At 34.1% G+C, this 18263-nt stretch overlaps 1 protein-coding gene across 2 annotated transcripts in view; it reads left to right on the forward strand.

Moving 5' to 3' along the window:
• Positions 1-13407, forward strand: part of LOC150108823 (cuticlin-4-like) — a 75057-nt gene extending 61650 nt beyond the window's left edge. For both annotated transcript variants that reach the window (XM_090403555.1, XM_090403545.1), the window contains exons 5-9: positions 3681-3829; positions 4301-4382; positions 7686-7848; positions 10993-11170; positions 12452-13407. In XM_090403555.1, coding sequence (XP_090259681.1) covers positions 3681-3829; positions 4301-4382; positions 7686-7848; positions 10993-11170; positions 12452-12672 — 793 coding nt within the window. In that variant the 3' untranslated portion in view covers positions 12673-13407. The remainder of the gene's footprint in view (positions 1-3680; positions 3830-4300; positions 4383-7685; positions 7849-10992; positions 11171-12451) is intronic.
• Positions 13408-18263: the final 4856 nt, after the last annotated feature.

Below are 18263 nucleotides of genomic sequence, written 5' to 3' on the forward strand. Positions count from 1 at the left end.
GGCATGCTTTAGTACGAAAGTACTATAATCATCTTTTTGTTTGTTATAGCAGTTACGTAATGGCTGCTTAATCCAATGATAACAGAAGTATTTTCTTGATAAAGAAAATACTTCTGAGCAAATCTAAGCAAGAAAGATGTATAGGTTTCTATAAGTTTGTAGGTTTCAATATATCTGAATAATTATAGCTGCTAATACAGAATAACAAAAAGCTCTTACTTTTAAAATTATAATTCAGGACTCGTTACAAAGGTCATTCTTTAAGCCATATAATTATTTAAAAATATAAGTAATTAATTTAATTCATCATCACGAAACAATTTTTAAGAACTGTCACATGGCACATTTAAAATATAACTCAGTTTGTAATTTGGTGATACGATATATTTTTTTAATAATCCATTCATCATCAGACCTGACAATTACTGAATATTCAAATTGTTTGTTGAAAATTAGTTTTTTTTTCTTTTTTTCAGGACAACAGAAAGTTTCTGTCAAAGTAACGTAAATCCTAACCTTAATATATTTGTAAGATTTTACAATAATATTTAAACATTAAACAGAGATGCTAATAAATTTTCAGTAGCTTTATATATCAAAAAAAAAGAAAGAAATTATGTTGACCAAATGTGGAAGCAGGCATGTCTGAATCAAACAGATCTATCCAATCACAGGAACAAGTTCGATAATAATATCAATTATTCAATATGCAGTATTTACAAACAAAAATTAGTTTCAAGTTGTTAAAATAGAGTAAGCTAATCTTTTTCATGTTTTAGACATCGCTGAAGATATTTTGTCATTTTGTTTCGCTAAGTTGAGTTTAATAAATTATCTTCCACTCATTAAGAACTGAAATTCCAAATTATGTAAATATGCAACTAACTTCGAAATATATGTTCACTTCACTATGGGTTATAAACATATATACGCATATCACACATATTTACATATGTGTAATAAGTAAATATTGCACATATGTAAATTAAACCTTTACATATGTGCAATATTAATATGTGCAAAACCTTACCTATATCCGTTAAACTGGTTACTAGACAATTACATATCTAAAATATTCAATTTTTGTAAAATGTCTAAATATTTCTAAGATACCCAAATATTGAAATTCTTCAACAACAACAAAATTCAGAAGTCCTCATATGCACACGATAAATAACTAATATACATTTTTCTAATAGTAAATGATGAAGTATAATTTTAGTATCTTAAAACAACGAACTATTCATATTATCAGAACAAGAACTAATATTATTTTTTCTTCATATAAATGAACTCAATGGCGAAAATCACGAAATACCATAATTATTTCAAGAAAAACAACTTGGAGTTGTTTATCCTTATAAAGGTTCGAATACATCTGTTTTCGGAAAAAAGTAGCGCAAAAGTATGAACTTTTATCGTAACAATCAAATCTGTACATTGGAGAGATTAGGACAATTTTAGTCAGCTGAATATTAATCTTTAAAGTCGTAAATATAATTAAAAACCGTTCTTTTGACTGACTGTTCTCCATAAATTGTTTTCTTTGTAACTTCCCTCCTCAATGGGTGGAAATTTATTCGGAATGTTTTGGCGGTAAATTAGTGTTCTATTTAGAATATCCGCTTGCGATTTACATGCGTACTGTTATTACAGAAATGACGAATCATGTTAATGTTGCTTAATTTATTTGATTTAGCTTTTTTCTGTTTCTCTTTACTTTTTTCTCTTCAATTTCTTTATTTATTTCTTTACTGATATTTATTTATTTATTGCAACTGCTAAAAGGTGAGAAAAACTGTTCGGTTGAACACCTGTAAGATCAGATTTATTCAAGAGCGTGCCTGTTTGTGGCTGCATTAGCCTTGGACGACTTGTAGGAGAGAAAGGTTTAATGGGTTATTTCTCCAGACAGAAGCATTGGTTATTGTTGGATAAACAGAACACTGATATCCCGTAACTAATTAGTACTATAAGGGGCCACGATAACTTTCCATTAAGAGGGAATGGTACCACACATTGTACATTGTGGTACCTACACATTAGACTTGCATTCATCCGAAAATAAAACATTAAGGGAGATTTTTTTATATTCTTTTTTTTTTACATTTGGAAAATAAATAAATGAAATATATTAAATTAGAACTAAACATTTTATAACCTGCCACCATCTGCTTAAAATAATTATATTTTCTTGATAATTTTTATTTTCTGGTAAAATGAGAATTATTATTTTTCAGAATGAATGAATTCATATCCATTGTGAATGAATAATACGGAACTTTAATTTTTGTCCGAAATTAATTTTATTTGCATAAGTTATTATTATAAAAGTATGGTACGGATTCGAAGGAATGGCTTCTTTACATGAGTGCGCTGCACTGTTGCTAAAACTAAATAAAATAATAATAATAAACAACTCATTTATAATTTGCATTTAAACGCGTTTAGGCTTTGTAGAGCCCAACTGTTATTATAGAATGTGTTAACTAGCATTCAGAATTCTGCTCGCAAAGTATATGAAAAATGGAGATCCACACTGATGCTATTAACTAACTAGGTCAAAGCATTCATGGTTGCCTTATTACGTAAGTAACACGTTCTGCAGAAGTATACTGCATGTAATATTCACACAACTTTAAGGATAACGGGGTTGTGATGCGAAACAAGGTCATCCGTCACAATTTTGGAGACGGTGTAATATATTTATATATATATGTAATCCGCAAGCATATATGACCTCATATCTGACCAAGAGGAGAAGCAAGACTGGTCATTTAAAGTTTCATTTTTGTGATATCTCTAATCGCATGGCAGACTTCAAGGTAATATGAATTTGGCGTATTTAGACGAAGTTAATATTCTCGATATTATTAATGTATTGCCTTGTTTATAATATTATAAGAAAACGTATATAAATAAAATTCTTCCTATAAATATTTCATTTCTTTTTACTGGTTTCGGTTTTTCTTTTGTGGTTGAGATCCGGAGATTACATCCATTCATTACACAGGATAACAGGTTCCTGCCTAATAAGCCGTCTGAAATTTTCCCATATGGGCCTGCGTATTTAATTTCTTTGTTTAGAAATATCTTTGAGTCATGATAATAAAATTCAAATCTCACTGCAATAAACGCTCGAACACCTGCCTAACTCTAAACTCATCGTCGGACTTTTAGCGTGGGACGATTTTCTTTGCCTTTTAAAGGAAGAGCGTGACGTCAAGGGCAAGGTGAAATCTTTCCCACAGACATCTTTGCTCCCGTCCCTGACAAGCGCACATCACTAGCGTTGCGTGAAAGTGGGAAATTTCTTCCGATTTTGTCTGCTGTCTGAATACAGAATTGCATTTGCTGTTTCACTGCAGCTTTGGAAAATTTATTATAAACAGGTTATGAAGTTCGAACTCATTTATAACTTCTTGATCAATAAATGGATGAGCAGTTTATTAAAATTCTTAATATTTGCAAGATGCCCACAACGAAATGCCATTCACATTATCCTTAAAAAGAAGTCTATAATAAAGTAGAAAACATATGCGATTACTACAAATTCGTTTCTGTTTTTCCTCTTCTTCCCAACAGCTTGCTGATTTGCTGTCTAGAAATCGCATTTTGTCTTTAAACTAATTATTGGAGAATAATATAAAAATCATATATATATTTTTTTCCCGTTTTAGTCTGTCTGGAATAATCCCGATGGTCGCGACAGCTCCTCTTCCTGTGTGTACCATGAAGATATTCTTAGGGATTCCAGAAGAACACATAGTTGCAGAAAACGTGAGGATAGGCGATCATTTGACCTTAGTGATCGCCATTGACCATCAAGGTAAGTAACGAAAAGAAAACTATCTTGAATAGACGAATGCCACTTCTCTAATGAAAACACAAGATAGTCATGCAGTATGCTCCATTCAGATGAATTGGCTTGAATTACTGACAAAACAATTAATTCTAGTTTACCTTTAGTTGAAAAGTACGTAATAAAGTTCCTCACCTCTAAACCGGTTTCGAATCAGTCTTTCCCCCTACAGAACATCACCGATACCGACTATATATTGCAGAAGCTGTTGCATTTGGCGTGATCTCTATCATAACGGATAGAATAATGTATAATAACGAGGCTTCTGTCTAACTATCTTTGTAGTTTGTGCTATGTTGCTAAAGAAAAACGATCAATTCGTTTCAATATGATTAGATACATAAATATCTAAATATTTATTTGTTGAAGAAGTAGGTTTCATATTCTTTAAGTTTGTTCATGTTCTAGTCAAATAATAAAATTATTTTTCTTTTGCAGAATCTTATGGAATGAAGGTTACGAACTGCATCGTCAGAGATGGATTAAGTTGGTCAGAACAGCCTCTTATCAACACCGATGGGTAAAAAAGCTACTTTATTTTTTTTCATATTTCTATATGAAGATTGCCAACATAAATCAGGCAACAGATTATTACAGGATTTATTCTGCTCTAAATTAGCTTTATGTTCATTCTGGTTGTTATTATTATTATTATTATTATTATTATTATTATTATTATTATTATTATTATTATTATTAATGAATATACCAAGGATTAGATAAGGCAAGAACCAAACTCGAGAGCAGAGTTTCTCAAAGTGTAGTCCACGAAATCCTGGGGGTCAATGAGGCCCTTTCAGGGCATCCACGGGGTCAAAACTATTTTTATAATGATGCTAAGACGTTATTTGAAAATACAATTATATTTCTAAAGTATGCTATTATGTGAAAATGGGTTTATTATTATTATTTTTTTTCATTAATAAATTTTTAAAACATTTCTTAGATTTAATATCTAATGCGATTAATATCGATAATATCACCCACGTAAATAAAAGCGGTTTAAGGACTTCAGAGTGTAAAGGGGTCTTCAGACCAAAACATAGTTCGAGAACTGCTGCTCTAGGGAATAAAGATTATTCTTTTCATATTCCTTCGAGCTTCTAGTAAGCCATAAATGGTTGTGGTACACAAGCAGCTCGTTGACTTTTCCTGTTCTCATACTTGTAAATGAAGTTTTGAGATTAATTGACCAGTAATATTTTAGAGTTTTTCTTAGCACTGTTATATAATGAATAGTTTTCGTTTGTTCAAGTAAGTCGGACGTGCTGCTATTCTTTCATGTTTCCATTGCCAAATTGCTCACTGGATACAGTAGTCAGTGTTTCTTCTAAGTTGTCTGTATGCTAGTAAGATGCGCACTACTCCTTCCAGATATTCAACATTCTAGTCCCACAATCTTTACAAACATACTTTTTAATCTGAAATAAATAAATAAATAAAATACAAAGTAGTGAGTGAATGCTTCGAAGTTGGTTAGCATATCAGGAATACTTGTCTTCTTTTAAAATAATATTTTGCTTACATTTCATTTAATTTGCTTATTATTTTCGGTTGTGCGAAGCCACATATTTGCTAAATATTCTGTAGTTCGGAAGTAGCTTCGTTTCGAATTTACAATTAGAGAATGGCTTACTTGACAGTGGTTTCCAATTAAAATTATTTAAGTGTTTAAACTTCTTTATAGAACTTTTATAGACTGCATACGGTCTTTATTCATCCTTGTTTGTTTCTTATTTGTGTGTGTGTGTGTGTGTGTGTGTGTGTGTGTGTGTGTGTGTGTGTGTGTGTGTGTGTGTGTGTGTGTGTGTGTGTGTGTGTGTGTGTGTGTGTGTGTGTGTGTGTGTGTGTGTGTGTGTGTGTGTGTGTGTGTGTGTGTGTGTGTGTGTGTGTGTGTGTGTGTGTGTGTGTGTGTGTGTGTGTGTGTGTGTGTGTGTGTGTGTGTGTGTGTGTGTGTGTGTGTGTGTGTGTGAGAGAGAGAGAGAGAGAGAGAGAGAGAGAGAGAGAGAGAAGAGGTTTACCGAAACAACAAGGAACGTTTAAAAACATGCTCGACCCAATTTTTGGTGAAAAACTATAATAGTATGGCGGGAACAGCAATTTGGTAGAGCTGATCATATCTTCTGACATCACCAACAGAAAGAGAAGCCAGCATCTGTATTTCGTAGTGTAAATTTAGTATTGAACTAGTAACATTTGAGGATACAAGTTTTGCTGCAAACTTGACAAGATGGTCACAGATCAAAAAATGTTTCATTCAGTGAATGAAATATCTTATACACGAATGACAATCTCGTGTATAAGATATGAAGGTCTGCAAGTCCAGACTGGAAAGTGAAACGTATTTCATCGGAAAATGCAAAGGATCTCACAAACGGCCTCCTTCTTCATCTCAAGGATGAAAAGTTCCCTGAAGTATTTCAAGAATTTCAATTTTATTGTGAAGTCTTCCGAAGTCTAACTCATCTTAATTGTCTTTTTTGCCTGGTTTTTTCTGCTTTGCATGATGAATAAAACCCCAGAAGAAATCCTGATCCCTGTTGACTCATTTTCGGTTAAGAAGCTCTTATAAACATTCTTGGTGTCCCAAATGGAGTACGAACTATGGTGTTTTCAACAGCTGCATCATTCTAGTGACTGATAGTTTCAAGGTATCGCGGATAATTCCAACTGAGACCAACACGGCAGTTGGAGGGGTTCCAAACAGGACTTTCGGAGATATACTGAAGAAACTGTAGATCCCTGGAATCGCTCATTCAAAATATTATTATGTTATTATGTTTCGAGTGTATTTCAAACCCACTTTTGGAGGTCTTGCTAAAAGTCATATATACGAGTATTTCTAGTTATTAGCAAGAAGGTCCACCGAAACAATTTAAAGTTTTCTAACTTCTGCTATTTTAATGTTATAAATTATAAAAAGTGTAAATAATAGACAAAAATGACATTCTATTGTAGCGTTTAGCATTTTTTGTTTCGAATAAAACATTATAATAATGACTTTACATGAAGTTGGACTAAAGATTTATGAACAGGGTACTGCTTTATAATACCTAGCGTGATAGAATGCAAATTGTCAGCTTGGATGATTTGTTGTTCACGAAGATCAAGTGATGATCTTCATTTTGCTTTAGTGAAAAAAAAAATGTTTTAACCTTGTATGTTTGCTTGCAAGCTAAGAACAATTTCAGTTGTATGGGATGACAATATTTGGTGTAATAAAATTTTTATTACTTAAAATTTTACTACAAAAATAGATTTGTACAAGCAATTTTACACTGTGATCTTGTGAAAAAGTGTGAAAATCTGTTAGCTGTAGTGTAATGCCTGCCTATTTCTATATCAATGCTTCTATCTGTTGTCTTTCTAAAAGTTTTACATAAAAATAAAACGATCCTCACTCTCCGTATTATTGGCACATCCGGTGCCTTTAAAAGGTCAATGAATGCCTGAGTTATTTTCCGAAAACTTATTTTTTGTAAAATTATTCCGAAGAGTTATCCCCCACAATAGATAGAGTATATTAAGCATCCTACTGTTGGTATCTTTTATTTTAACACTACGCTCAACCTCGCACCCACGATGTGGATGATGTCTGTATACGTCGTGGGTCAGTGGGTGGTTTAATAAAAGGCCATTCGTGTTTGAAAGAAAATAAAGCCAGAACATAATTATTCCATCAGCTGTTAATAGTACCATTCGTAAATTATTTCCTGAAATCACACAGCGCTTCGCATACGAATCGAATTTTAATTTATTTATTGTTAACTAATTCTTAAATTAACACGATCAACTTCTAACTTATTTTCTCCCTTTTATTTAGATGTCCTGTGGATGAAGAAATTATGGGACCCTTCGAATATACCAATAATATAACGAAGGCATCTGTGACGTTTCCAGCACATAAATTTCCTTTCACTGCTTCTGTGTATTATCACTGCAACGTGAAACTTTGCCTCAAGAATGATGAGGATTGCGATGATGTGGTGAGTTTTCGCTGTCTAACGCAATTACATAACATGTCATTTTTATATTTTATTCATTTAATTAATTTTTTTCATTTTTAATTTAACGCCACGGTACACTCGTAACACTTGAAATCAACAACTTGGTTTGAAACTAATGATGCGTAAATGAGAATTGAGTGAATATTCATGCATTCAATTCTCAACTCAATAATCTTTCAGTATTCCACTTCAATGCTCTTTGAAATTTCGGTTTCTTATTGTTGTTTCAACAAAAGTATTTAAATTAACTCTTTCTATCTGTCTGAGTTCCCAGGATATGTTCCAAGTAGTGAATTATGGCCTGCACTGCATGGAGTACACTCCCAACCAATCTCGTCTGGAGCATTGAATAATGTGTCCTGCTGGGCTCAGTTGACAGGTATCATGCGAATAATACGTACGGCACAGCAGACCGGCTTTATAAGGCGGTCATTCTTACAATGTTTGAGAAATAAATGCAGTCGTGTTATGAAAACTTCCGTTTATATCTCGATGTATTCCTTCTCGTTATTGGTGTTCTAAATTATCTCCAACTTCTGTCTGATGGGAAACACTGCAGGAAGCAACAGGAGAATGTAGGTACGTAGGTGAATAACGCACATACTGTTTCACTGCCATTACCTTTCGCATTTTTCATACCCTTACTTTGCTAGCATCATAAACTGGACATTGACAGACGAACAATAAATCAATTTACTCGTTTGATTTAGTGTTCTCACAGATGGAAAATAAACGAGATGCGTCTGTGTGGCAGTAGGGCTATTGCATGCACCGAAGATCATAAAAACAGACTGTGAATTCGAACTCTTCCTTTGTACAATATACTGCTACAGACAAGTTGAAGTTACGTGTGCCTCTGCAAGTAGACTTCTTCTCTTTAAATGAAAATATAAAAGAAGTCATACAGTTATATATGTATATCTTATACCGTATTCGTCTTTTACAATACCTAATTTGCAATATATGCTCTTTCAGTGACACCAAAGGACAGATCAAGAACGCTCAAAAGAAACGCAAAAGATATCGTATTGTAAAAGTGGAAGTTTAGGATTCTGCAATTTAAAAAAATTCCTTAGATGAAGGGAGGATGTGTTCGGTTGGGTGAAAACGTGAGATAAAATTTGATAATGTTAAAGTTGAGACCAGCAGCTTGTACATTTTATTAAATACTTATGAAGGAGGGTTGTTCTAATGTGCAGAAGAATAAGAATAAGAAGAAAATATAGACAAGAAATAATTTGCTCAGAAATTGGTTTAATTTAACACTGGAACCAGAGCCTGGGTTTGGAGCTGAACTATAAAAAAGATTCTGGTTGAGCGTAGCCCAATATATAAAGGAGAGAGAGAAACTCATTGATTCTGTTCCAACAATGGTAATTGAAAACATTAAGGCAGTACCTGTAATGCAGTAGCTATAAACATGAATGCAGCAAACACTATGTGAGTGAAAACAAAGTTGACAATCAATGATAGGAAATTCATTCACTCATCAGCGGTAATAATAAGTCCTTAGGTTTCACGACTCGTCAGATATTCTTAGGTTCTAAAAATATAGAGGGCCATATGAAGATTCTTCGCATCGTGAACGATCCAACGCAGGTCTTTCAAGCTGAAAGGCATCCTCAATATCGACTGAACTAAGAAGGCTCAGAATGAAAATTAACCTATCTAATTATTCTCTTCTGCATGCTTCAGGAAATTTTAGGGAGCTCTTTGGAGAACTAGCTCAGATGTAAGGAAGGTATTCAATGGTTGGGAAGATTTGTGAGTATACGTGGTTAAAAGCTTTTATTAATAAAATTAACGTCTAAAGCGAAAGAAATTTTCCTTTCTTGTATGTCCAGAAGATGATTGTGTACATTTATGATAAGAAAAATTGGTGCTTCAGATGGGAACTTATTTAATAGGATTCTTTGTACGATGCCCAATAAAATCTTCGAAATATTAATAACAACCCTCTGAATTTCTCCAAATATTTCCATGGCTTTTATCACAAAGTAGACGACATGAAAAGTCTCTATTGATCAACAGTGGCGTAATCCATTGGTGATTATTTATTAGGTGCATAGAGAGAATTAGCTTTCTGTTATTATGAATTCCATTTATCCATTATGTTAAGGGCACCTTAACTACTGTCATTTGTATAGAATTTCGTTGAAAACGTTTATTAGTACTACAACAAATCAACTGTGGTATAAGTAGAAGACGGGAGAAAGAGTTTATGAACTTTTCAAATGAATATACGTTTTTTTTTTGTCTTATACAGAAGTGTAAGAATTTCTGAATATATATATATATATATATAATGTGGTTCCACCAGATCAATGCTATTCGAGCTTTGCATAAATAATAATAATAATAATAATACGCAGCATACTGAGCACATTGATAATAATGCGTTTAACAATACAGAATATATGACATCTTAATATGTCATTCCCATCAAAGAAGGTTTGACTATCCCAACCACGATTTTATGGATAATCCGAGATTCCTGATATAAATACCATACATTTGATTTTTCTAAATCACTCCAGATCTTAATTAATAAGACGCTGGTGGTCTCAGGCTGGACCATGAAACCACATACCACCGGGGAAAAACATTCAGGAAATTTTAGACATATTACTGTGCAATTTTTGACCAACCCCTAACCTACAGGTAGGTTAATAGGTGAAACTATCCATTGAGGCAAAGAGGCTGACGATCTAGAAAACAAAGCGTATCAGCCCTCTAATTCCGTAAAAATGTGGATGTGGATTTTTAAGTATCACCTAATAACTTATTGGAAAAGCGCAGCATTCATAAAACTGCAAAACAAATTAGAAATCAATCAAATGTGTATTTAGCGTTGTGGTTGAAGTGCTGTGTGATTTGTTACTGAATTTGAAATTATAGAGTGAGAAAAGGTGAAACAGGTCGAAGGTGAAACTATTCAGCAAATAAAGTGCCATATTTCAACTGTAATTATCCACTTTATGAAACATTACCATTCATCACAGAGAATTTTTTTGATGAAGTTTCTCTTTGTTTTCTTTCATATTCTTCCCTCTACCTCCCCCCTCCCCATTTTCCCGCCGAAAGAGAGCTAACAATTGGTCTTCTTTCCTCGTTAACTCTTAGCCTCCTGAATGTGATAGTTCGGGTCGCAATCTGCAAAGACGGAGACGACAGGCCGAAGTGCAAGATCGAGGAAGTCTTCAAGACCTGAGAAGAAGGGACGAAGACTTGCGCGACTTGAGCGTGGAAGTTCATTCCGGCTTGTATGTGAACGAGGTGGACGACCTTGACGGCGAAACCGGTAAGTCTGCTTATCTCTTCCCACATCCATTTCCACTTCACCCACGAGACTGAACGTTCTTGTTATTTTAATCATAAATCTAAATAATGGTGGCCATTGCGACATCTGGCGATAGTAAAAAGAATCAGTTTGCCTAAATATTTTCTAGAGGGAAAATGAGAGAAATATGACACGTGGTTAGATCCACTATTAATAAATAAAATAATGGTCATGAATTCTATTTCATTCAGTTTAATAATGCGTCCGGGTCATTCACGAAGGAACTGGAATGACGAGGAGTGTTGTCGAACTTTGCTTTCGATATATTAAGCACTTACATATGATTCTCAGTTATGCGTTTTGCATCATTTTTCAGTCTTTCAAGGATTAATGAGTATTAAATTTTAACACTCAGTAATCCTTTACCAACCCAATACATTTTAATGAGTATTAAATTGCTCGTAGTATATTACTTCTCGATCTATATTAATTTCTTCTGTCTATTTTTGTACCGAATTTCGTCTTGAAGGACGTTAAAATCCCAAAGAAAATGTGATCATTTTCAACGCACATTGAGTTTGCTGATCTCAGACGCTGTGGGATTTAACTTCCAGATATCCGATAACTCGCAGACATCTCGAGATGCGCATGGCTGAGTGAAAAACATAACAGTTGGATCCTTCACACAGCCCCGATTTCTTCTACTCATTTTAAGTAATCAAACCCAACTGTGCTGAAATTAAATGGAAACATATTAAACAGAAGAGGCTTCTGTTCATATTATGATCGAAGCAATCGATTTCCCCCCCCCCCAAGATTGCTTGTCTTGAGACTTGTCGTCTTTGCTACTGTGTCGAAACACAACTGATTAAGTACAAGGCTATTAAAATAGTGAATAACGTTACTTATATTTGCATACGTAACATCTTTCACTAATTTTCATATGGCAGAAGCGCGTTTTTCGCTTCTTGATCATGACCAGTGCAAACTGCATTTTTCTAACTTCATACGTCGAATGATCATATTTAATAATATTGTGAAGTACCAAATCAGAATTACTTAAGAAATTTCCCCCCGTTTCCATATGTGTGCTTTAAGTGCAAATTGTATGCAAAAAATAAAACTTTTCTGACAAATGAAAATGATAATAATGATTTCTTTAATATTTCTTGGAACTCCTTGTGCAAGTACAATCATATCTAGTGAAAACTTTTTGAGTGTTATATAGTTTTAATCCCGCAAACATACAAACGAATAATATGAGGATGAATAATGTCGATTTTTTTCCTCATTTTGTTTCAGAACCTTTGGAAACGAAGCCGTCCAAGTCTGATGATGAATTTTGTGTGTCAACCAGGAAGTTCGCCATCGGAATCGCCATTGCTGGCATTCTACTTACACTGGCAGTGATAATGTTGGTCGCTTGCATCATTCATCGTCGAAGACGCAGGAAAGGAACCAGTACCGCAGGAAGCTCGATCTATTCCGGACCCTACTCGAACTTAGCTTACAGTAGAGACTAAGCTGCTGGACAGCGCTGTACAGACTTCCTTTAAAATTACCAATGATTAGGGAAATTCTAAAACACTGAGGACTGTTCATTCGATGACTCTGAATTCTCCAGTGCCTAAAGTGGTGTAGCGTTAATTCACGTTAACTGACTTTCATTAATGTGATGTTAACATTTCATCATCCACCTTCTGTATGGGTTTTTGATCCGGTGCCAAAACAAAGAACAGCAACGAAGGGTTAAGAATGCAGAACATGCTAACCAAACGTGTGTGGTATTGACATAGCTAGTACTCCAAATTTAATTAATTTGATCGCAAACAGAAATGATGATTTCCTTATTAGTATTCGCAATAGTTATTCTAAGATAACTCTTTCATTTTTCTTAAAATCTGTGCTAATCTAAAGCGGAGTACAGCAATAAACAAACATTTTAATTAGTGCCATAGAAAGCATTGGAGTGGGTGGTCTTACACCATATAAAGTAAAACGTGCATCTTGAATCAAAGCTTTTGCTAGTGTGCTATCGTAGTTTTAGATGTAAACCACGTGGGATGTAAAATCGAAACATTATTTATTAATACTTAAGTTTCTTCACGTTTTCCGTTGCCTGATTATATGTTTTAGAGGAATGATGGGAAAATAATTCTTTCTTTGTTTTCCTTCTCTCTCTCTCTCTATCTGAAGAAATGCATATTAAGTGCCAAACTTCTTTTGATTACATGGCTGCGGATCCTTCTCTCTCTCTCTCTCTCTCTCTCTCTCTCTCTCTCTATATATATATATATATATATATATATATATATATAGATATATATATCTATATATCTATATATATATATATATATATATATATATATATATATATATATATATATATATATATATATATATCTATATATATATATATATATATATATATATATATATATATATATATATATATATATATTCTCCTAAACGATTTCCGCAATATTTTCATGCAAAATGAGCAATTTAGAAGATGAAGCAAATCAAAAGTTCTCGAGGCAATAATATTACTAATATTGGTGTGTAACAATAAAGCCATGTAGGTGAAGCAAGTGTAGATGAAGAAAGTTATTAAGCCATCTACTTGTACTTGAGTCATTCGTCTGATGATCTGCTATTTTTTGTCTTGTAGATATATTCTGAGAAGTTCAAACATAACCACATTTTTTTATCTTTTACTTCGTGGTTTCCCTACACAAAGAAATCTAGTGATGAGCAGTTTTATTCCCTCTTAGTCTTTTAATTCAAACATTCCTGTAGTTCCTTTTGGGAGTCTGCTCTCCGCTAAACACCCTTATTTGTAGGAAGAGAATTTAAAGGGTGGCTGTGCCCGTCACCTTAGTGTATATTACTTGATATCCTCGTCGTTTTCTTTGTTGTTTGGATCTGAAATTCTCCTCAATAGAATTTCCATTATTGGATAAATAACAAATTGTATATTTAAGACATACGGAATAAGTTCATAGCACAAATAAGGCATCGTTCAGTATGAAAATCTTCATTGAAGATGCTTAAATTATTTGAAAAATATTGATTGGAACAAAAAAAAACAAAATTCCAACCAATATTTTTTTTTTCAGTAAAGAGAGGATGAAACACTGCGAGTGCGTGCCTGTGTGTGAGTGCATGCGAGTGACTCTCGAATATGTATACTTGGTTTCTCTGTTTGGAACCAAATATGGAGAACGAATTTTCCCAGCTCTGAAAGTGCTTCTGGAATTACTGCAGACTTCAGTTATCCCATTTTAACTGCAACAAATTGAAAGGAGTAGCGTTGCGAGAAGACATTCCAGGTTTCTTGGAAATAACATGAAAGCATTTATTTCAGAAACACTCTTCTAATGCCGGGAATTAAACCATTTTACTTCATGGTATTACCTGACCACAATTGAAACCTGGGTTCGCCCAACAAGGCAGCTACAATAGGTGGCGGTGGACCTCGTGTTGACAATACAGTCCAACTTACGTTAGAATAGTAATTGACCTTGGGTTATACACTCTCGTCTGCTACGAACGGGATCTGCAATTCAGAGCTAGGTGCTCTCACCTTTTGTGTTTCTGTTTTATTGTAAAGCGTGTATTATTATCACGAGCTGATTGTTTTCACAAATTCCTGTTGTGTTCGTGATCTGTTAACTTATCAAACACGAGATTAAACTCATTTTGTTGTTAGCTCATTTGAATAAAAAATATCCTCAACATCCTGTTTCGTAGCAAGTCGAAAAATGTATTTAAGTCGCTGTTAGATGCTGAGTAGGAATTTTTAACAGTGTAGTGAGCGCGAAACTGTAAATTATGTTTTTTACTAAGACTGACCTCTAATGGTGCTATTAATTACTTGTACAGAACACATTGGTTTTTGTAACACATTGGACTAAATAAAATAATTTTTAATAAAATTGGTACCTTAAATTTACTTTTGAAATTTAACCCAGCAAAATAAATCACCCACTAAACAACTGTTTATTTTCTCATAAAAAAAAGACAAACTCTATTTTTGAGACAAACAAAGTGCATAAGAGATTATATATATAATATGGATATATATGCATATCAAGTATTTGCCTTTGCGTTTCTACTTGATAAGAAGGTTGATTTTTTTTCGATTTAGCCAAAATGAATCAATAAAATATTTTGTTAAATATTTACACATTCACCAAAGGGGCTTGTTCTTTCGATTGATAAAATTAGCCGGCCTGGCTGGCCAAGTGGTTAGCGTATCCACCCTCCAGCTAAACGGTTGCGGGTTAGATTATTATTATTATTATTATTATTATTATTATTATAAAATTAACACAAAAGTTACTATAAATATTTTTCAAAAACCAACTCATTCATGCTATTCCAAAAAAAAAAGAAAGAAAGAAAGAAAAGAAATACCTTTTTAACAAAGAGTGTAGTATGCTATGCATATGCATTTTTGTTTGTTTGTTTTAACATCTTCAAGATCGACAGTAAATTCTGAATTTTTTTTTTTTAATGTGGTTAGAGAGTTGATAAATTTCATAAAGTAAAAATTCACAGTTTTCGGTAAAAATAAACAACAGAACATAACTAATATGACAGGAAATTATCCTTACTTAATAAAGTTATGCGAATATGATAAAATCTACACGGCACAATTAAATAATGGCGCATAGTTAATTTAACTGAATTAGATCAATTTTGTTAAAACGAAAAGAAGAGAGACTATTCAATGGAAACTTCACAAAATATTATAAAATCACATTTCGAAAGTTTCAAGGAAGCAGACAACCCAGTTAACAGTTTACGGAGCAGATACAGAATCCAACTGCCAGATATTGAATCCTGGATTCAAACTGCACCTTGGACAGGGATCTTCGTGATTGTCCTAGCTTCAATGCAGGGAACCCCGCGACTCGTAGGTTTTTAGCCACCCAGAAACCCGGGATTTTCATTCAGCAACTAAGGCATAACATTCAGAAGAACATACAACAAACAAAATTAAGCGGTGCACACCGCCGTATAAGCTGGCTAACTCATATTTCCTTTTAAAGTCCTTATAACGATTTTCTGCGAAATAAATATTTATTATTTATTTATTTGTTTTGAAAATTTCAGATTACATTTTCAAATTATGGGTGACCGTGTATCATTTTTCGATGCGGTGTTTGCTTTATAATGCTAGGCTGCTGGAGAGAAAGACCTTTCTGAGTTTTATTAGGGTCGCCAAATAGAAGGTCTCTTGGTTCAACAGTTTCCATTCGAGGAAACTCAGGTTTTTAACCTCATAAATCAACAATATCTATCGTAGAACTTATGTTCTTTCAGACAATAATATATAGTGTTATGGTTGAAAACCGGAGAATTCAGCAGTTGTCTTCCACACTCTTAATCCTTCCCAACTCTTCAGATCATTGATTTTGATTTTCTTTGAATAACTTTAAGCGACAATTAAATGTAAAGACAGACTAGCCATCAATCTTCTTCAAAACGTCAGGGATAAAACGGCCTCGCCTTCTTCCTCTAGGGGAACGAAATCGCATAACTAGATTCAAATTTTATAAAAGTCTTCCTTTGTGTAAACCGATTATTGTCAATGCAAATTATCGAAAGTCAAAGCAGAGAGTAGGAAAAAAAAACATTAAATAAAATTTGGTCCATTAGAAACAGTAATCTTTGGAAAATATATATAAGATTACACACACACACATACACATACACATCAGTCCAGGATAATGAGATACCTCTCTCTCTCTCTCTCTCTCTCTCTCTCTCTCTCTCTCTCTCTCTCTCTCTCTCTCTCTCTCTCTCGTTATATGGGATTAGAATGTAGGTTTTTCCAAGAGATGAGCAAAAATGCCTCGATTCCCCCACCATCTCCGCACGACGATGGTGGACGAAGGAAGAAATATTTTAGGTAGATGTGATGAATAAAACCAAAATGCATACGGGTTGTTATTCTAACCATTCTGGTGCACGATATAAATTCTGGTTAAAGTTCTCAAGCTCGTCAATAATATATCAGTAACTAAATTTATCAGTTGGTAAACAGAACTAATGAAGCACTTTTGAGGTGTGTGTGTGTGTGTGTGTGTGTGTGTGTGTGTGTGTGTGTGTGTGTGTGTGTGTGTGTGTGTGTGTGTGTGTGTGTGTGTGTGTGTGTGTGTGTGTGTGTGTGTGTGGGTGGGTGTGGGTGTGTGTGTGTGTGTGTGTGTGTGTGTGTGTGTGTGTGTGTGTGTGTGTGTGTGTGTGTGTGTGTGTGTGTGTGTGTGTGTGTGTGTGTGTGTGTGTGTGTGTGTGTGTGTGTGTGTGTGTGTGTGTGTGTGTGTGTGTGTGTGTGTGTGTGTGCGCGCGCGCGCGCGCGCTTGCGTGTTCTCGAGAGAGAGAGAGAGAGAGAGAATCGAAGTGACGACATGGGAAAAGCAAGTTAAATGACAAAATTATTACATAATGCAGCAAGAAGTTAAAGTATGAAGTTCTTAAACCAGCGTCTCGTCAGTCATGTAATTGCCAACATCCGCATGGCACTTGCCATGTAAGAACACACATGCAGCTCCTTATGTGGTCTCATGACACGTGGTCTCATGACATGCAACGAACCTTCAAAATGCAGTCTGCATGAATCGTTTATGATGTAAGAATTGAAACAACAGGAACTCAATGTCCGGTTCCCAGATGGGGAACGTGCTTCAAATATGTTGAGGAAAGACTTCAAGGTTACTTTGACAAGGCACACAAATATGTCTTTATGGTATCGCACAACTGCAAATTGTGGCTACTTCTACACGCCCACTCATAGTTTCCTTTTCACGCACGATCCTCAACGACATTTGCAGCTGTTGACTAGCGAACATGCATGTGGTGACTGCAGTTCAAGTTATCGCTGCTAAAGTAAACATAATATCTTAAAACTTTGAGTATAAGGAATGCAATGGAAATGGTTTCTTCCGTTATTTAGGAGGGCTTTAGAGTAATTCCAAATACACGATCTAGCTGATCTCTTTCGAATAAAAAAAAGGATAAAAATAATAAATAAATAAATAAAATAAAATAAATGCGAACACGGTGATATTAAATTCTCTCTAAATATATGTTTTGCGTTCTGTATATT

Source organism: Typopeltis vanoorti, chromosome 2, assembly GCF_054136105.1.
Source record: "Typopeltis vanoorti isolate ZY-2024b chromosome 2, IOZ_Tvanoo_1.0, whole genome shotgun sequence".
Lineage (NCBI taxonomy): Eukaryota > Metazoa > Arthropoda > Arachnida > Uropygi > Thelyphonidae > Typopeltis > Typopeltis vanoorti.